General features: G+C 41.9%; 1 protein-coding gene across 1 annotated transcript; it reads right to left on the bottom strand.

Annotated features, from left to right (window-relative positions):
• Positions 1-271: 271 nt before the first annotated feature.
• Positions 272-20,557, bottom strand: ptp4a2b (protein tyrosine phosphatase 4A2b). Its single transcript, XM_079231866.1, has 7 exons — positions 20,463-20,557; positions 5,086-5,377; positions 4,674-4,782; positions 4,477-4,569; positions 4,239-4,369; positions 2,334-2,408; positions 272-1,331 (listed from the first exon to the last, which is right to left on the bottom strand). The coding sequence occupies exons 2-7, from the start codon at positions 5,088-5,090 to the stop codon at positions 1,220-1,222; spliced, it is 525 nt and encodes a 174-aa protein (XP_079087992.1). The 5' UTR covers positions 5,091-5,377; positions 20,463-20,557; the 3' UTR covers positions 272-1,219.
• Between the last annotated feature and the right edge of the window lie 1,822 nt (positions 20,558-22,379).

Below are 22,379 nucleotides of genomic sequence, written 5' to 3'. Positions count from 1 at the left end.
AAACGCAGGAAAATAAAGACACTTATGCTTTTTATTTCAATTTATTTATCTTTAAAGAACCAATACGAATTAGGGATTTTTTTTCAAAATGGGTACAATGATAAAAAACTGACCATTTTCATTCTTCTCCACCTTGTCTTTCAGGTTGAATCTTAGGCTCTGTGTGAGTTTAAATATGTATACTTAGGGAAGTCCTATTGTTGCCCTGTTAAGGAGAATGAATGAAAGCCGGAGAAGTACCTGTTGTTGTTGCGTTTCTTTCCTGTTTAACTGCCTGGATGAGGTGGTCTGAGCTGTGTGTGTGTATGTATGTGCGTGTGTGTGTATGAGCGTGCGCGCGCACGTGTGTGTGTGTGTGTGTAGGATGCTCAGCAAGGTTTGGTGGGCTTATCTGAGGTGGACTGATTATTGCACTCAAAGATAAAAAAAAGAAAAAGACATGGCTCTCAAAGGATTAAAAAGAAAAGAAAAAAAGAGTATTGGATAACAAAGTGTCTTTGCCCCTGCCAAACACATAACTGCCACACATCATATCTTGTGAATAAATATTTCAGACATATTCAAACTGAGTGAACTCCTAAACTGAAAGTGACATTAAGCAAGTGAAGGGTAAAAGAAAAACATTACTGCATTTTCAGGTGAACCTTTGAGTTTTTGTGCAAAAAAAAAAATTAAAACAGCCAAATACCAAAATGGACAGTCACAATGTGTTCATAGATTAAAAATGTATTTTCTTTTAAGGTACATTATTCTGGCCTGATCGTAATATTAATAATTGTGGAAATGAAAATCAGTATCATTTAGCATCATTTCATCACCTTTGTTTGTGTAAAAAATAAAATTTGCAAAACGGAAAATGTTATCCCATGATTACAACTGAAACAAAAAAAAGAAAAGAAACAGGATGGACTCAAGTTGAAAAGATTCTGGCCCGCGGTTGAACAGTATAACCGGGAGGCAGGCCTATCTGTGTGCTTTGACCTTCCATTCATTGGTTCGGCTGGTGGAACCCCAGATCTGGATTCATTCATTCGATCACTCACTAGCTCTCTGATCAATTCACCATGACTCAGTGTTGACAAATCATCACAATAATTACTGATAGCACTCTTCATTTTTTTTTTTTCTTTTTTTTTTTTTCCATTTTTTATATCCCCCCCCCATGTTGGAAGATTCCCCACAAGATGTGCATTAGAAAGATGCACTGACAGGCCGCCGCCTACTGCACGCAGCAGTTGTGGCTGTTGGTATCCTTGAACTTCAGACGCATTTTGGGTCTGTATTTCTCGAGGTAAAGAAGCTGTTTGGAGTTGAAGGCGCCACGTCTCTTCCTACGGAAAGCAGAGGAGGGGCAGAACATTAATATAATAATATCCAAAACATTGGGCAAAAAACACACCATAGCAAACAGTACGGTCATTACTGGAGTGCTGTACCTTCTAGCTTAACTTACTTTGTACATCCCGTCACAAAACTGTTACGCTTCTCTCTTTTTAAAATCACCCCTGCATTTAACCCATTCTTAGCATGTTGGGAGCCGCTGTGCCAGAGGGGCATGCGGGCAAAAGGAGCTGGGGATCGACATGCTAACATTGTGGTGAAGGAACGACCTGCCCTACCCACTGATCCGCAGCCGGACTACATTTTTGGCAAATATAACGCATTCATTTCATGCCAGAGAGTTTGTCTGTTAAATATAAGCTACATTTGGCAACCTGGTAGTACGTTTTGTACTACCTTGTCATTTGCAAGTGCCTTCATCATTTTTAGTGTTGATTGTAAAGCCTGTGAGCTGAGCTTAAAACAAAGACTGGAAACAGGGGCAAACCGCAAGCCTGGATCTGTTCAAAAGGTAAAAAAAAAAAAAAGAAACACCTGCCACCACTTCTAATGCTCAATAAATGAGACGTTATACGTTTGTTTGATCTGTACGAATACCGATGTAAAGATATCAGTTTGCCATTTAACAGGGGTTCATGTGCCGTATTTTGTGGAACTTCCCTGGAGTCTCAGCCAGCAATAAGTGTTGAACTATTCCTTTAACAATGGACACCTTTATTTCTAGTTGTAGTGCCAAACTTAAGAAATAACTCTTCCCAGTATTTACTATACATGGACAAATGCCAAAATTCAAAAGTTGTCAACATACCAAAGAAGCAAAAATGCTGAACCGATTTCCCTAAATGACAATTTTAAATTACAGTTTGGCTAATACCAAAAAGAGGCTGTTTATTTCACATGCACTATTCTAGTCACACACATTGTACCATTTACTGATTTAAGACTCAATCTTTATTAAAGCCTTAAAGTGCAAAAGTAGGGAGGGTACTTACTGCCTTATGAACTGCACAGCATCCTCATACCTCATCCCAGTCTCAATGAGGGCTAAGGCCACCAAGACTGGAGCTCTGAGAGGTAAAGAAATCCAATGGACCAGTTCAAGGAGACAGTGAGAATCAAAAGGAGAGAAGGAGAACAGAAGATTAAATGCCACGGTTCACATGGTTTCATAGTAATATGGTGGACGGGAAGGGAGGAGGTGTAAACCTGGGAAACAGGCCTGGGAAATCAACAGGGGTGCACAAGTTCACTGTTGCTCTGCTGGCGCCCGGTGCTCACATACACAGAACTGTGATAAGTTACAGTAAGATAACCTTCTCCTTTCTCACCAGATGAGAAAAGTAAATAAACACAAAAAAGAAAAACCTTTCTAGACCACTTGGAGGGTCAAATATCAGTGCTGACAGAGCATTTTCTTCAGTGGCTTCTCTCTCCCTCACACACAGTTCACAAGGGATATATATGTGAGAAAGAAGGGAATGGAAGAAAATGTGAAGAGGAAAAGCATGTGATAGTGTGGAACGAGGGATGAGAATATTGTTCAAGAAAGGACAAACAACAACAACGAACACTGCTGCAGCCTCCTACACTAAAGGCCCTTAAGAGAAGGCTGGTGTAAAGCAGAGTCGACTGCAGTAAACACAGGTCCGGGAAGAAGAGGATATGAATTCTGAAAATAGCAGTCTAACCGATACTGGTAATTATACAACCTCTGGAATGCTACAGCAATGCAAAATGCTGGAAGCCATTGAGAACCGATTGGCTTATTGTGCGTTTGTGGTCAGGGAGGACATTTTAACACTCGTTCTCCCACGTCATGGGCTTCTGCCTTCTTTGTTTTCACACTTGTGTTGTTGTTCTGCACAACCCGCCTGTAATTCACTGTCACATTGGTCTGTGAATACGACATCAGCGCATTGCCTGTGCAGCCTCAAGACCAACAGACGGTCCACATGCAAATGTAGTTGCCTTTTCTTTTCAAGTCTGCAGAAGCAACCGTCGTTAATGATCATTTAACCACCCGATGGGTCCATTCGTGCCTCGTTCACATTACACGTCTTTAGCTCTGATTTCCCGCTCGCCGACAGTTTTTGGAGCTCCCGGAAACAAAACAAAAACAGATCAGAGCCAAATCCGCATCGGCTCAGCATTCGCACATCGTCACTCAGGCGCTTATGCGTCAACTGTTCAAAAGACAGACGCATTACGGATATCTAGCATGCCAAAATTCTGTATCTGTCAGGGCGTTACAGCCAATGAGCGCGTGGCAAAGCGAGCGGCAGAGCGATCGTCACGCTGACAGCCCACCTGTGTGTGCCATGTGTTGCATTTGCAACATGGACCAAAGTTGCTGTTGCACCTAAAAAGTTGTTGAATGTTCTCATGAGAACTTTGAAAGTTGTTTGGTGTGATCTCAGCTTTACAGAGCACAAGCAGGAAGTAAGGACAACCAGTCAAGATACTGAATTAATCACCAGTTTAAATTAAAGATTAAAAAAGGGCAGGGACAGATGCACTGGCACAGTGCAGCTCATCTAGTGTCAGGATGCTATACATTGAGATGCATCAGGAATGGAGCGTTGGAATTGTTGACAGGTGAATAGCAGCCAGTGAAGAATCATACCTCTACTGGGCTAGCCTGCTAGCATTGTGCCACGGACCGTGATAATCAGCAGGACATAGATTGACGGAAAATCTTTGGATGAAACGTCCAAGAACAGCTTTTCCTTAAACCTGGCATGTTGCCAGGGGAGTTGTATCCGAGCAAGGAATTCAATGTCACTTACTGATGTTCGAGCAGACCTTTAACGTTTAAAAAAGTGGATGGTACAACAATCCACACTGCCTCTTGCGTTATCGTCACAGCTCCAGACAAATCGATGCAGCTTGCCACTCACCGTCCAAGTCCTGCTACACAGTGCACTGCGATGATGCAGCCAGGTTCCTCTCGGAACTTGGTGTTGAGCAGCTTGAGCCAGTCGTCCACAATCTGGGTGGGAGGAGGGGCGCCATCATCAAAGGGCCAGTCCTAGAGGAGACAAAAAGGAGTGTGAGTGTAGGAGTAAAAAAAAAAAGAAAAAAAGGATGAACATATAATAAAAACTGCCACAAATATGTGTGCTTATGAACTCTTACCAGGACCTGAATCCCCTCCTTCTCCACTGGAGTCTTATCATAAGTGGCATCACAAACTCTCACCAGTGTGTTCACGTCAGACTTTTTCAGTTCCTGGTAGACAGAAGAGAGTTTTAGACAAAGGACTTGCAAACGAACACACACACACACACACACACACACACACACACACACACGGACAGATGCGGCGGGCATACCTCAGTGAACTTGTTGAGCGTGGCATTGGTGGGGTTGTGGGTGATGAGGAACCTCATGCACTCGTAGGAAATCTCGACTGCAGCGGGGCGGTTCATGTTGGCGAGACGGCTTAAAAAACAATTACAATACAATACTCTTACAAAACAAAAGCAACTTTTGGCTCAGAAGTCAGAAAAGGGTAGAATAAATAAAAATGACAACACGTGGTGAAGGATGAGTCAGAAGGACAACAGGTGTTCAACTACGGGATGATGTACACAGAAACGGGTAACAAAAAGGATCAACTAGTCCACAGTACTTCCGGGATGTAAAAAATGAAATATTACGAAACCAAAAAATGTAAAAGAATAAAAAGAAAAAAAAAAAAAGAAAAGATGGAGAGACTATCCAGAAGTCATCCAATCAGTTTACCCCATTCAGGAGAGCTGTTTGTGATTGGCTGTTCAAGAAGAAAGCGACGAGCAAAGATTTGTCGTTTTGGTTGGGACAAGGCAGGGCAGTCGGGCCAAGGACTACGCAGTATCCCAGGGGGGTGTAGATGAGTCAGCAGTTCCTAGTGTGCCGTCAATCAGGGGGGTTTTCGGGTAGCGTAGTCCCTTGGGGGGCGGCCGATTCACTTCTCCACGGAGGTGAGGTGCTGTGCCTGGCAGAATTCTCCACTCACACACGCCATATAGGTACGGCTCAAGTCGACACAGAAAGCCTGCCAAGAGGAGAAAGACGAGAGGGAGGTTACAAGATAATAAATATAATAATATTGACATCTCTCACACACACACACTTTCGGTGACTGAACTGAGTCTTTTTTGTTGTTCACAAAAGTGTGTTATGCATTTATATTAATGCTCTGGGGGATATTTGTTTGTCTACTTCAGAGAGGCAGCTAGCAGGTCGCTTGGTAGTTGTAGCCTAACAACAATTGGACGGGTTTATTACAGCCCTGTGACAGCCACAGATACCAGACATTTTGTGTCAACGCATTTGATTCATGGATTGCTGTCTGAATGAGAATAAATTTTAAAAAAATCCCCAAAATGTTTTGAAGATGATTAGCAACCCTGCAACTGAAACATTATGTGTAGCATGCTCAAACCTTTGTTCACAATGGGAAAAGACCGTTGCATCTTTTAATTAGACCTCTGTACTTCTTAAATGTCAGCCTGTAATTTTAAATTCAGACGAAAAGGCATCATCATGATTGTACATTCCAGTCAGAGACGACGGCGCGAGGTGCGTGCACCTAACAATTGTTGTCATCACGACTTCCATGTCGGGCCAGAGGCCGACAGACAAGTTGTTGCGTCAGTTGGTCGTGCACAATTTTTCAATCTATGGGGACTCGCACCACGGTACTTTGCACGAGCATAAACACAACTTTATGCATCTACAACTAGACCGTGGGACTACATCACCCTTGTATTTTACAGCCTGTCACCAAAATGGAAAGTAATAATATGCCTAGTATGACGCGCAGACACTTAAGACGGTGTCTAACGCAACAGGTAATGTCTGCTCTGTAACTAGCCAGGGTGCAGTCAGTCAAACTGTGCCAAGTCCTTGACAGTCTAAACTCAGCCGCCACAAACTGGCTGGAACCGTCTCAGAGCAACATAGGAGGGAGGGAGGACGAGAAGGACAGAGGGGGTGGGGGTTAGAGGAAAAGTGCACACACACACACACACACACACACACACACACACACACACACACACACACACACACACACACACACACACACACACACACACACACACACACACACACACACACACACACACACACACACACACACAGTGGGCGGGAAACAGAGAGAAAGGGCTTGGACTTCAGCACCGTGTCACAGGCAGTAGTCACAAGGTGAGGATTGCAGGGTGGGCAAAGCTTCAAACAGCCCCAGCATTACAGTCCCACGCTCCCCCTTTTCACCTACTTGAGACTGACACAAGACTCTCTGTGCTCTTTCTGACTCTTTCCATTCCTATCTCACTCATAATTTACTCAGGATATTCAAATGTACTGTACGATGTATATACCATTTTATATTGTGGCTCTTAACCCCACCAGCTTGATTTCTAGTACTTTTTTTAAAAATTGTATTTAAATAAAAGAGCCAGTAGGAGACATCTAATTTTTTTGCAATCCACAGTCACTCTAAAACCACACCAACCCTCTCCTCTTTGTCTTGCTCCCACCCACTACCCCAGTGTCACTTGTCCTCTCAGTTAACTGCCAACCAGAGCCACTGTCAAGTGGATGTATCAACCCACTCTCCTACATAAATGTATTTCCCTTCCCTCCGTCTTTTATACTTGGCAGCAGCCGCAAGGGCACTCAGAACAGCCTTGACTTTTTTTTGTTCTTGCTTGATGGCCGAGATCCTCCGTGACGCCTTTAATTACCGTCTCCGAGCAGTTCTAAACACAATGTGGCATTGCTGCATGCAGACAACTGAAACTGGAAAAAAAAAGTGTAACCAGACTTTAAAGGCGTGTTTGCTTCTAATCTTCCAGAAAGGAAAAGGGATGGACAAGAGGCTGGCGGGGGCAGTGAACATGGACTTTCACCTGTGAAACCTGAATGTGGAAAGGACAGCAGACAGTTAAGAAAGACTGAAACAAGAAAGACTGAAACAAAAAAGCCACAGACACACCAAGGACACCACAATGACAACGTATGCTAAAAGGTGAAAAACAGCTGGTTTGTGGATGCTTGCCCAGATGCAAAGTGACATCATACAGTCTGCATTTTAAATGCAGCCAATAGTAGGGTTACCGAGAGCAAAAGGACAAAGTTCATGCTGGTATGGACTGACGAACATCTGGGCTGGGAAGCAGTAATTAAGTGAGTGTTAATTGGACTAACAACATTGTTTCTTTATTGGCTGCCATTCCCTCATCATGCTTCAGTCTCACATACTTCAACTGCACTGGTCTGATAGAGATGGTAGAAAGAACCTGAGTGAGCTTATCAAGAGGGAAGTGAGTAAACTGTGGCAACATAATGCCGCCGCTGCTGGGAATGCATGCAAATCACTCAGACATTTGCAAACTTGTTCTGCAGTTACACAGTGCACAGATGCAGGAAGAACAAAACCAACACACACAGACACTTAATCTGTTTGTAGAAGCAAACACATGGGAAACCACACAGGAAACAAGAAGCAGAATAATACAGAAGCTGTAGAACTGTAGACTGCACAACCTCCAGCTGAGTGAACTGGTGATATGCTGTTACTTTAACGTTTTAACTTAACACCAAACAGTGGTGTTGCAAAGTGTACCGATACCAGAAAGGTTTGTGCTTTGCAGCAAGTGGAAGCCAGTGGACAAAAAATAAACTGCGGCTCCAGGGATTTAGCTAGGGCTAACCAGAAGGAAGTTGAAAAGAAGAATAAAAGCAGATCATGAACCGCTAGCGAACTAAATAATAATAATAAATAAAAAAAAACAAGGAAACATTGTGGCAGGAATTACCAACTAGACGCACCGATAAAACTAGATTCATCATCTTTTCTGTGTCTGTTCGAGCATCTCCTGTAGTTCAACAGACACATTATCCGTCAAAGTGACATTTCACCGTGTTTCTCAGTAACGTGAAATGGACGGAAGGAAAAGCGGTCGGGCAGTGAGAGTGACATTCTGCACAAATGCCACTTTGACAAAACACAGCGCTTTCTACAGTTAGGAGATGCTTATGCCTTATCGATACTCTTATCGGTTCTTTTTGATTATTTTGTGAGAAAATAATTGACATTGGTTTATTATTCTTGGATGTAAACAAATACTATTTTATTGAGCAGCACTATAAACAGTTACAAAATCACCAAAATCAAAAATACAGTCGCAGCTAAAAAATGTACGATGCGATTAGCTTTCATTTATTATCCCAGTCTCATTAGCAAACTCTGTATGGCATCGCTAACGTCACCTGCAGTGGACGAGGACGGACGGCTACTAGACAAAGAGTAGAAAACTGCATTTCTGCAGATTTATGTTCAGCTTGTTCGCCAAATGTTTTGATAAATTGCAGGTATTACTTTCCATATGTGAAAGGGTTTGATTGCATTTATGGAAAAGAGCATTCTTACCATATACTAGAGTAAAATTTCGCCACACTTTAGATATTTTTGTTTTCTCTGCCATAGTGTCTCACGCTGTCCCGAGCTGGAGTGTGTACACGATTAAGCACAACGGCACTCCTCGTGCAGAAACAAGCACAGAGGGGAGGTTTGCAACGCTGCTTTTTTTCTGCAGAGATCTTACTTCGTAGCTTCTAAAGTACCGATAGCAGAACCAGTAACTCCGGAACTTATCAATATTCCGGGTATTTACTAGTTTAGAACTGGTTCTCGTTTAGAACCGGGTTTCAGGGGGGTGTCCTTTCTGATTTTAGCAGCTTTTCCCTCATCAACGCTTTTGTTTTGGAAGCCTCTCGCTGTCTCACGTGCTACAGTACCACTCTCTGTTCGCTGGTACTGTTAACAGGCGGGGGAGCTTTTCTCCAAAAAAAGTTACATGCTCTGTCATCTACTAATATTCAATATGCATTCTGGAAGCTGTAACAACAAATCATTTGGCATCTTTGCTTTAAAAATGACTTGAATGATAACCAAAAGTGCCATTAATAATCTATTCATCTTTTAGCTGGAGTCACTGTATTGATTATCTTGGCAAAGCGGCAAAAGAGCAGCATCTAAAATGTAATAACCAAAGCCTCTCCCAGAACTCTCCTGCAGTGACTAAAGAGAAAGAGCAGAAGAAGAGGGTAAGATGGGAAGTGGGAGAGCAGAGAGTAACAGTACTAGCTGATAAGAACTGCTGTATCTCAGAACAGAACACACAAACCTAAACAGGTGATAAAGTCTCAAAAGAATGGGAATCGGGGCATGGGTATCCTGCAACTGCTTACTCATTATTTATGGATGATTCATCAGTCCGTATGGCAAAGTATAGAGCGTCAGGTTTAATAGCAATCTGAGTGAACAAATGTATTCGATTGAAGTGTGGTTTGAGTGGAAGAGATGCGGCAGCTGTTCATTTGTCCTGATTTACAGTAGCAGAGTACGCGATTTAATAAGTTTCATTAACAGAGCTTATAATATTGAAAACAGTGTCTGTGGAAGTTGTTAAGTTATCACAGCTAAAGTGCATGAGACAACCACAGTGGGAGTCCTAATTGAAAGCCTTCCACATGGTGAAGGATTTTACTGCCATGGGACTCCATAAGGCCGTGGGCAGCGCTTGCTGACACCTGATAGCCGTCAGGTGGCAAATCCTCATCACTAGCACACCACCACTGATCTACAAGAACTATGTAACACCATTTACACACTGTGGACAGTCACACGCTGGCTGGGGCAATACATTTGCCGCAAGGGGGTTATTCTAAAATTAGAGAGAAAGATAAACGTTCACACAGACTCAAAATGTCTGCACATGGAATATACAGACTGGAAGTGGCAATGAGTCCATCTTCTTCCCCCCTTGTGAAGGATGCGAGTATTACATGTAACCCCGTCTGGTGGTCTGAGGTTGTGCCTGAGTCTCACTGGTGTTTTGTCTGGAGCCAGACTGGGCATGACCAGACTGTACTGCCTTGAAGCAGCTGGAGCTGGAGTGCTTCTTTGCTGTGTGGGAGCCGAGTCAAGAAGCAGGGGAAGCGCCCATCATCCACGTCGAAGCATTACATGCCTTCATTAACACCAATACACACGAGCAAAAAACAACAACAAGGTGACAAAAAACAGATTCTCGTTCAACTGTCCGAGCTAGCATTAATCTGAAACTCATAAGGATAATCAGGATTGACACCGTCAATCAGTGGGAATATAAATGAGGCCATAAGTCAGAGGGGCATGTCTTAATTCCTGTGGCCTCTATGAATGCCAAATAGAAGATAATAGATATGCTTGGAACTGGAGGACAGGGACAAAGGAATAGTAACACGAAGAACGCTGGTAAGATGCAAGGAAAAAAAATAATTTAAGAGGACATAACAATGGATACGTCAAATTAAACAAGCGAGGAAGAAAGAAGAAAAAAAACAAGTGAAGACAAACAACAAAAAGTTCAGTCAAGAACTTGGCAGTGACTGTGGCCGAGACTAAAACGGGATCACACCTGCCCAATGGTCCAGCTGGGTCCTTGCAGTGACGTCAATGCTGCCGATAGGCTGGGTGGGTGGATCTCACCTCAAATTGGAGCTGTGCTCACACTAACATAAGATAAAGAAACCACTAATCATTCATTTCAAATAAGTGCTGGGACACAAGAAGAAATAAAGCAACAGCTGGTTGGGAGATCTAAGTGACAGGGAAACATTGGGCAAGGTACAACTTTATACAAAGAGATCTACTGACATATTCCTGCGCTTTTCACACTTGCGCCAATTGGGGAAAAAATGTCTGGGCCTGAGAGCCTTTTCGCAGACTTTTGTACATTTGGCCGAGTGTGAAAGTTGGTGTCAAACGTGGGTGTGGGCAAGACAAGCAACCTCTGGCCCTGTTCAGACTTGTCATAAACATACGTCTTGGGTGAGGCGATCACAAGTGGACATTTCAAAGTGCAGGTGTGAATACACCCAAGATAGGGCTGGCATGATTTATCATCAATTAAACAATTACGTTGATTTGTATAGGGTGCCTCTGCGCGTTGCAATAACGATAGATTGAATATTATAATGCATCATTTCCAAAAAGATGAGCACTGCGCTGCCGGTCGGGACAGCATCATCAGCTGTAACCGCCATCTGAGAGCAGTGCAGCGCAGCAGCTGTGAGATAACCAGACGGGCACATGAACTAAAAGCATGCGCAGCAGGCCTAGCTACATCAAACCAAACAGGAATATGCTCGGATAGCAACACACAGGAGGAGTGTGACTTAATTCTCTGCTCAGGTAGAAGTTAATCTACCTTATCTTTAGATGGCAAATAGTTGTTTGCCACTATATAAATGTTCAGAATGTTAAATAATGCTCCTTTAAGTTTTCAAATGTTTAAACGTTTTACATATTTGGCATAACTTATGTATCAAATCATCGATCAGGACGCTTGTGTCCGACAGTAAACTTTCAGTAACATCTCCCAAACCGATTTTGGTTTCAAGTATTAGAGTCTCAGAAGTCTGAAAATGTAACAATAAAAGTCTCCTGTGGGTCACACGGTAAGATAATTAACTTTATGCTCAATAAAAACAAAAGCATGCTATGGACTCTGGGGACACGGTCCACGACTAAAGGGGCCTGTCGATGTGGGGTATGTTGACAGGTCACCACACCATTCAGCAAACAGTACACACATAAAGCAAGTAGCGTAGCACAACCCTCCCTCACCATCAGTCATGCTTGAAAACACAAAGACAAACAAGAAAGCGCTCGCACGCCGACGCACACAACTATAATCAGCTACACTCATTAAGCTTCTAATACATTTTCTGAGCCTCACCAGTTTATCTAGTGTAACAACCAAGACTAAAATCTCCAGGCAGGCTGGGACAAGACGGCATAGAGAGATATAGGCAGATATGCAAAACTCCAACAGAGATCCAAAATTGTTGCCGAGCCTCCCATGAGCACACCTCGGGGCTTTGCAAACAGGAGACTCGGGCTGAAAGTGAAGTTTTGAAGTTGTGTAGATGATGTGTGGCCGCATGCTTTGTTTACCAAATTCTGATAATGTGCCCGCCTGTGGGTTCTAAGAATACAGTCTTGGGGAAGGGAAGAACTGATTCACACAAAACATTTCTGACAACAGTACCTTTACTCCACACACCATGAGGGTAGGGACAGGGTGTGTCTGTTTGTGTGTATTTATCTAATGCATCCATGTATAAAAAAATAAAATCAATATTCCGATCTTCTAAGATTCTTGATCAATCCAAAACGTTTTCCCACACAAAAGAACCTAGATGTTGCTACCCATGGATAGCAATCCTCCACACCAAGGCTATCAACGAATATTATGAATTAGAATATATATTTGTCCATTGTGGCTAGCAACAGGGATTAACGTCTGACAACAGTTGAGCTCAAAATAGCACACTTCGACTCGTGGCCAGATAGGACACAGCATCATAGACACAATGCATGCCATTTGTTGGGGGGACATTTTAATTTCATTTTTTCCTTTCTGTTTTTCTTACGTTTATTTGAGCAATTTTAGGATGAATCTATGTTAATTCAAGCCATAGTGAGTTTACATAATTTCAATCAGTTGAAATAACTTGTTAAAATATAAAAACTAGGAATGCACACTATTGGGTTTTTGAAGATATCCAATATTCAGATATTTTCCAGTTCCTTTTGACAGGTTGCCAATGCACAAATATTTTTCTCCACCTAATTTGCAGAGATCATCAAGTGTCTTGGCGGTTACCCTTCAAGTTAGGTTACCTTACATGCCCCATGTATTTCCGTGTAACATGTTCAAACTAGACAGAAATATGCATCCTACTTTAACGAGGTGTTCATCTCCGGCCGATGTGTCACTTTGAAGTTGTTATCTGCTGATACCGATGACTTGCGGATATAGTCGTGCAGTCCTAAAAACCTTGCTCTGTCTTCAAGCCAATATTTGCACTGCCTTTATTAGCACACAGGGGATTAGAGTAGATTGGAAAATTAGAAACCCCTATGTGTTTAATCGATTGAATCAAATAATAAAAAGCTTAATCAAAAAATCAAAGGGTTACCCGCCCTTTGGACCTAATCACAGTCTAATAATTGGGAGATGATTCATAACTGCTCTCGTCTGTTTAGCAGTGTCGAGGCAGAACAATGCACAGTCTGACACAGGCTTGTGGTCGTCTCAGTTTGAAATATAACTCCACCTTTTTTTTCTTCCACAGGGTGATATACAGGATCCCCATTTTTGGTAAGAGTACTTAAAAAGAGGACTCAAAAGAAACAGGACAAGGAGTCACCAAAATCCAGTCCAAAATAAAAATGTGGAAATACCTTGAAAAACCTGGAAGCCAAAAGATTTACTCATAAAAATGTCTCGTGTTGCCATTTGAGAGCATGAACAAAATAAGGACACACACACACACACACACACACACACACACACACACACACACACACACACACACACACACACACACACACACACACACACACACACACACACACACACACACACAAAAGGTATACTGACAAAGAGCTTTGCACTAGTGTGCCCACTGGCACAAGAGCAATGCTTTACTGGGGTACGAATAAGTCTTTAAACAAGAATGCTGTTGCTATTTGTGCTCCATTTTAAATTAATATGCTACAGCAGATTAAATGTACAACAGCTTTCACTTCAATCTGGAACTGTTTTAAGGATGTATCACCTTCTAACAAATGAACATGTAATAACACATAGGTCACATGGTTTTACATTGAGCTCCAGCACTGTTGCTATTATTTTGGTAACATTTTTGCAACATTTCTTCTAGGTCTTGAAACATGTCCTCTACGTATCGTACAAAGACTTGTTCTGCGGTTTGTCAGAACCGAGAAAGCCAAAACATGTCGTCAAGGTACAGGCTCTGAAATGCGGCTACGATGTGCACTTCTCCTTCTTGATTAGATCCACTTATCGCTTAATGTATTCTTCCTCTACAGAAGCTCAGTTTGTTATGTTGTTGTAAATGGGTGTGCCCCTCAACAGTGTACACTATATTTGCAGTGTTATTGGCTTTTAAAGCTTGTGTACCATGTCCAGCTTGTGTACCATGTCCCATCTTTTTGTTAATTTGTAGTCAATGTTTTTGCACGAATAGAGAAAAACATTGTTTTCCTGAAAAAGTAAACAAGTTTAGAATGACAGAAAAGATTATGGTGGACGTTGTCTTATTGCCAATCTAAATGTTGTTGGCATTTTGCTAAATGGCAACAGGTTAGATCGCTCTGCTGCCAGAGAGGACAGGAGCTAATCTTCCAGCAGGGTACTTTTTGTTCTGGCTTCTTGTGTCTGTGTAAACTGCGCTGAGAGGGGAGGTGACCGAATATGTAACCCCCCTATTTCCATGAACAGACGAACACTCCACGCGCACATCCTCGCACATGGCAAAGCCCACTTATCGCACTGCTTTGCAGCCTCTGAGTGAGCACAGATAAACAGTGCGACGATCAAAGGCCTCTGATAGCGCTTAGCGGGAGGGCGAGGGGGGCAAGGACTGATCCGTCTCTGGAAAGGACTGAAAGAGAACAGGGCTTAGTACCTTATAAATGGGAATGAAAAGAGGAAAACATATCCAAACAAAGGCCTGTTCTGTTCTCGCAGTGGCCTAGTTGCACTTTTAATCACACTTTTCACAAAATTAAACACCTGTATGATGGACACTAATGACAATAAGCCAATAACTTAAAGAGACAAAAGGAGAGGACAAAAAAACTAAATATTTGCACTTTGACATGGGGTCAAAGTCATCTATTTCATGCTATGCCTATAGAATTAATCAAGTAGGAAACAATTTGTTACATTAAGGATTACGTATCAATTAATAAACTACATTGGGACATCCCCAGAGCCAAAATGTTTGAAACATTAACCTGTTTGAGCCTCAGTAGATTGAACATTTTCCCAATGTTTTAATGGATCACTAAATGACTCTTGAAACTCATTTGTAGAGAACAACCATGGATATGATGTTGCAATGTAGTTCAAAGCAAGTCAGCAGATGGGAGAAAGATATAGCTTGGAAAGTATCACATTTCACCAGCCAAGTGTTTGAAATGACCATCTACACTTATACCAATGGGTATAAATGTGCAACGAACATATCTGTCCATATTAATGGGTATCACTATTATTGGTTTATGTATTTCAAATACAGCTGCATTCTCCTCAGACAGAAAATGTAAATTGTTCTATTCTATATATTCTAAGTTTGCATCTGGAATATGGGTCGAGGGACTATATTCAGCCATCTCTGAGCTCCTTTGATAAATCATAATCTCATGTCACAATCCTCAAATCGGCTACAGGATGACATCGCCCAGCCTCGACAGACACATTCATCACGACAGTGAGCCACCTCTACCTCTTTGCCAACAAATCAAGGCATGGTATTATTGTATTTTTTAATAATACAAAAGTAGTACTTGATACTTAAAATATTCCTCTATACTCAAATGGACAAAACGCAAGTTTTATTTTTTCAAACTTAGTTATCTTGCTCCACTTCTCTCGCACACGCCTGGAAGTCCCTGTCGCACTGGAGAGCATGTATGCTTTTGTTTGCTTACCGTTTAAGAACTTCACAACAGTTGTGCAGAACAACATAAGCATTGTTAGGCAAAAGAAAGTCCTCCGCGTTGATTCCGTCGCCCTCCTTAATGCCACCAACCGCTATTTTAGACATACGTAGTAGGGCTGATAATGCCGCTGGACGCGCTGCTCGCTAATCGCTCCAATAATAGCTTGCTTCCTCTAAATGTTTGCTGTAGTAGAATTATAAAATGCTGACTTTAACTGCACAACAGCTGCTAGTATAGACAAAACGATCAGCAACTCTTGCAATCCGTTATGCATGTTGAATAAACCACTGGTAGACAATCGATAATCAAGGCTGTTGTCTATTTTCTTTACGAATAAGGGGAGGACACGTAAGTGCTAAGATCCAATTAAGTAGCAAACGTGGCTGTCTTTGTCATCATTTTCAAAAGGTCCCCGTTTTCGTATGTCTACACTACAAGACAACCCCATAGTTTTCAAACTAACACGCCGTCTGCAGTATTTATTAACACCTCAATTTTGGGGGTTTTAAAACTCCAGAGTGGTGTGAACTCCATGCCCCCCGAAACTCTGATCTAAACGGGAACCAATAAGACACTTAAAGACAGTAGTAAATACTCAGAGTATCGATAAGGCGTGGATGTAGCCTAAAACTGGCCGTACAAGAAATTAGCAGGTGGAGAAAGATTTGTACAGCTTTAATGAGGATTAGTTGATCATAATACAAGTTGTACCTCCTACATGCCAGTGCACGATAACTTTCATTCTGACAATTACCTCTCTGAAACTGGACTGAAACTAGTTTTACAGGGACAACGCTTCCTGTGTGTACTGAATTGTGTACTGAACTGTTTGGATTGTGGGTTTTTCAGAGTATTTAGGTGTCAGAAAGATATACTTGAGTCAATGTGGGACACAATTACTATGACTGAAATCATAGTAACTTTCTAATCTAAAATAAAAAATAAGTTTCTGACCGACACAGCAACAGACAGGAGAATGTCTGCTCACATTCTTGCCAAGAGATGCAGAGTCCCACTGTGACATCAATTCTTCTGACATTTGGAAACTAAGTTGGCTTTCTGACAGCAGCATCAGGGGATGCCTGTTGCCATACCAACGATTATGTCAGCAGTAGCAACAAGTCCTTCTGTAGGGAATTTGGGTGTCCCTTGTGAATAGATCAGAGAAGAGCAATGGTGCACTCGTAAAACATTTGCAGAGCAAAGCTGAAAATGCAGAATGCAATATGTAACATTTAAGAGGGTCAGGGTTATGGCTGTTATATAAACTAAACACAGAAGTCCAACTTCCTTCCCAAAGGCATCAAATATAGGCCCGACATGTGATCTTGAATCAGCTCAAAGTAGAAAATCCATCTTTTTCAGATTATGGCCTCAATTAATTAGTTTGGAGGTCATGTTGTGAGAGGTAGTCACACATTGCATGCGTTTAATAAGCTGCTTAAGGAAATGGAGAAAAGGTCAAGCTTCTGTGAGAAGCAAAACAGTGCCTAGACAATAGGAAAACACACCAGGCTTGTCAATGTGCAATAACACAATATTTTCTGGACTATAGTTGCTTATAAACTAGAACATTTTCTGGATCAGTAAAGACGAGCAGCTACATACGCCTACAAACAACAGCTCTAATAACAATAACAACACACTTTACTATAGCATGTTTTGGCCACTGACAGTCCCCCCCCCCCCCCCCCCCGCTAACTGCAGCTCCGGCCACTGCAGCTAGACACGGTAACTGTAAACACAAATAACAAAAGGAGGATCCTACCTGTTGCTATAGTTTCAGTAGACAGCCTTGCAGCAGCATTTAAAATAGTTGTCAATCTGTCAGATGCTACCAGCACTACAGAGCCAGTGTCTTTGCTCTATCCCGGCGCTGTGGCAATAACTGTAAACGAACGCTGTGCCGAGCAGGGCATGATTCATTAACCAACACACCAACAAGGTGCCCATGGCTACCAGTGCATGATTATATATGGCTTTTCACTTGAGAGCTGGAAATTAGACAAGTGATAGAAAAAAAAAAATAATAAAAAAAGTGTCAGTATCTAATCCTAGCTTTCCACTTTCACCTTATTTCAAAACAAAACTGCTCTGGAGCCAGGGATCTTAGCAAGCTAAAAAAAAAAAAAAGCTTGTGTTCCATTCTCAGCACAGTCAGACACCCAGAGGCATAACTAGATTTTAAATTGGCCAAATCTGTTAAACCAGTCACAGTAGAACAGACCTCTTCAACCCTACCTTTCAACACTCACAGCCACCCTGTGGCTAGATGGGCTGAAAGCCAGCAGGCTACAACATAGGTGTTCTTCTCCCCCAGAAACCTCCTTGGTAAGTTGGTGTCATGTTACTGTACACTGGACTTGCCTTTCTCCGTTACGGTAACCAAGGGTGAGAACTTCCCCACTTGTCTCATTGCCTTTTTTTATGCCACCAATAGACAGAGGAACCACTCATCTGTTGGTGTAAAATATCATGCAGCTAGATTTAGGCCAACTTTGACAGACTTCAATCTTAACGTACACTAAATGAACGCAACGAGGCACCGCAAACTTGAAGTAGTGTTTCATCCAAATCCAACAACGATGCAGCCAAATGAAGGCTAGGATTAACCTTGAAGTTCATAGTTTACAAACGTGCACAAAAATAAGGTACTGCTAGTTTGACTTTAAGTGCGGTGTCTCTGGGATGAGGGCTTCCTACTCTATCAGGCCTGCTTTTAGCTGCAGGCTGTGCTTTAAGTGGACAGAGGAGCGATGCTATTTCTACATCGGGCTGTCAATTAACTATAACATAAAGCAGGTCACCAGTATGAGTGTCCCACTTCCACAGTAACATGTACATAGAGCATAAAGACTCACTATTCTGTATGTGGAATCCATGTATTTTCTACATGGCATTGTTGCTAGCATTACGTAAAGTGGTACAACTATATGATTTGCGTACAAACATAACGGGGATATCTTGCTACTTCTAGTGTACATTGTCACGTCTGTTTTGATAACTGGTTGATTAAACACATCTCATCTTCTAAACTTGCATCAGGCAAATTGGGTCACCTTGCAGTGACTCATGAGCAGGAATGTAATTAGCTTACCTGTTACACCAGTTACTCATTGACTCATCCACCCATGTTGGTAGGAGTGTTCAAAGCTATTCATTTGTATTAGCTCCCCACTGGCATTTATTACAGAGGAGAGACTGAAACCATAGGAAGGTCATAAATTGAAAACTGAGAGGCATGGGAATGTGCTGCGGCCTTTAGTGTCACAGCTGCTCTAGTCAACTTCCTCCCCAAGTGCATTTCCTCATTTCACTTCTACCAACATGGCTAAATGGTTAGGTGCTTTCTGTTTTAAGAAAACCAGACGAAAATACATTATAGACCCGCATAACCTTCGGTGCTAGTTACATTTTTACATGAAAGGCTGACAAATTTACTGAGACAAACCGGCTAGTAAACAATTAAGGGAGAGAGAGAGAGACAATACAAACGGTCACCCAAGACACCACCACAACAACACACAGGAAATGTTGGGGTTTTTGTCGAACCACTAGTTTTGTTTTTAAGCTGCGAGCTTGGCATGTGGCTTCAAATACATGAGTCAAGCATGCTTTGGGTCAAGATTTATCACAAAGGGCGGAAGGCAGTTAGCTTAGTCGCCATCTATCTAGCCAAGCTTCTCACAACTAACGTCACCGACGTCTGTCAAGCCCACCGCAAAAAAAAAAAAAACGACAAAAGAAGCTGAAAATACTGGAAATCACAGCCACTGGTTCCAGTTTAAACACGTAAACGGTGCCGCTGCCGCACTTAAAAACGTCAACCAAAGAACCAGTAACGTGAAGCTAGATGTTGTCCAAGAGAGAGGCTACCTTTACTGATACGCCAAGACTTCATTGTATAGCTAGGCGTTACATTAGCCCTTATTTTTATAAAACTGCAGACGACGGTCAGTGCTGGATAATAGAGTGGCGTTTGACTACACACAATATGCTGCGTTACCAAATACACATGAAATGCAGCGGGATCCCCCCGCGCTGACACTTGAAGTCGCAACGCCGGAGATGATTCTCTCTATTATTCTAGGAAATAGCCTTAGCCCGAACAGCAAGCTAACCTAGCTGCAGTAGCTAGCATGCTAGCTCAGCTCCGTCACTTTGCATTTCCCAGCAACATTTGGCAACCAGTCCAGAGATATGCCAAGACTCGCTAACTTGAAGGCTGAGAACACGAATTAGAAAACTAAATTAGGGTTTTTATTATCACATGTTGGCACGGTTTTTAATATCGTAGCGTTAACGTTACGTGGCCAAGAGTCTAACGTTAGCTGTTTGCTCTGCGAGCTAACGAGACTACATACTGGTCCGTCTACTCAGAACCAACTTATTTTAGCTCCCTTGTGTTGTGCTGATCTTTCTACAACATGCAACCCAACTTTTAATCGGGCTTCTGCGGATCTGTGTTATTGCAGTCGTTTACGATCACACCGGAGACACAGTCAAAAGGGGTCAGCTGTAGTAAGTTAAGTTATTAGGTACTTACAAAGAGCAGGCTGAACATTGAAATCCCGTGACTACCCCGGAGAAAGTGGAGGGAGTGTAGAAAACCGATGCCAGGTCGCCTTTTTGTTCCACTTCAATGTGGCAGCTTGAATTCTCGTCGGAGGTCGGGAACTGTTGTTGGGGAGGAGCCTCGTCAGTTTGTTCACACATTCAGGGACTGTCGGAAATATGAGAAACGAGGCAGCCCGAGTTAGTGGCAAGTCAACACAGTGGGAGACACCCGGGACTTTCAACGGCACACGAGTGCACATGCGTGCTTTGTAATTTAAAAGAAGAAAACCACACCGAGCGGTTCCAACCATTGAGCACAAGCCATCCATTTATATTATAACAATTTAAGGAATACAGCTACAATATATTGTTGGTTATATAGTTTTCATCAGAGTTGAGTCTGAGGTTGTTAAATGTTAGGCCAATAAACAAAGTATTGCCGAAGAAATGACATTTGTTGTATTCCTGTGGAGAGCAGCATGAAGAGAAATCGTTCTCAAGTGCCCACTCGGAGACATTTGCATACAATTTGTTTGATGTGCGCATCTCTCTTGTGCATCCCTGTTGTAGCAAAATGTGTCACTAAATTTAGTCAATATACCAAATAGGTAAATGAAAGCAAAATCTATTACGAAGTTATCTCTACGAGAGCACGTGTATGCACATCTGGTCGTAATCTCACGTACGGAAAAAGATGTACGAGTTTACTACTAGTTCTCGAATGCAGCACGAAGGTCTGGCGTCAGTTCGACGTAAGAAGAATCCGGGTGGACGACGAGAGCTCAACATAGTGACGACAGTTCCAGAAAATAACCGCACAATTATGGCTGTGTTCATGGGTTGTTTTGCAACCTCAATTTCATGAATTGTATAATGTGTTTGTGTGTACATACATGCCTGTATATATCTAAAATATAAATATCTATGTTGAGACCATGTTTTTAGCTGGATACCAATGGCATAAGCACAGTAAGGTTAGACAGGTGTCCTTCTGTTCCTGAAGATGATTTGCTGCTTTGAGTGTGTTTCTCTTTAGATGGCATCTTCAAATAGGGAAAATTGTCACAAATATTGCTTTTGTTTATAATAGGCCTCTGTTCAATTTAAGTGGAGTATTTTTGTGTTCCACATTTGTCTGCAATGAATAAGCATTCCAAATAAGTGACAATCGTCATCCAAGTAATCTCAACTGACCAACAAAAGCCTATCAATGCAGCTCTGATCTTACTAGTAGATCAACAAGGATTTGCCATGGCCTGCAATGCTGTTTTTACTATATTGTATATCTCCCTCTAGTGTTCATTCCTTTACCTGTAGCAGATGTCTACACCAGATGTAGATGTGAATGAAAATCACTTCCTACAACCTCAAGGGCTACTAACATGTACAAATACAAATACAATGGACAGAAAGAGGGGGCCTGACACCAATATACAAGAAGATTTTTATTGATGTGATATCAATACAATCAAGTACTGTAGATTTTGTATAAGCAGACAAACATTTTTGATCAAAAAGAGTGCATTTTATACCCAAATTCTATTGCAGAGAGTGCACGCAATAGCCTTGTATGACAAAAATATTTTAAGTTGATACATTGTACATTACTCAAATAGAAAATAAAAGTCAACAAATAATCCTTCACAAACAACTCTAGAATGCTAACTACATGTCGTAAATGCTTTTAACTCATCAATGCTGTTAAATACCATTTATACGTTCTAGGCTTCGGTGGTCGGTTTTGGCATCCCTATTAAATTATCATAAATGTATAAATACATCTTCATTAATTTCATGTGCAAATGGGAATGGCCGTTTGTATTTACTGAAACTCAAACAAACAAATATCCCTTAAGAACCGAAGCGAGGCTTAAAAAAAAGAAAGTGTTGTTTTTTTAAAGAAAAA

Source organism: Taurulus bubalis (genome assembly GCF_910589615.1).
Source record: "Taurulus bubalis genome assembly, chromosome: 16".
Taxonomy (NCBI): domain Eukaryota; kingdom Metazoa; phylum Chordata; class Actinopteri; order Perciformes; family Cottidae; genus Taurulus; species Taurulus bubalis.
Note: the sequence above shows the minus strand (reverse complement) of the source record. Positions and strands in the feature narration are given on the sequence as shown.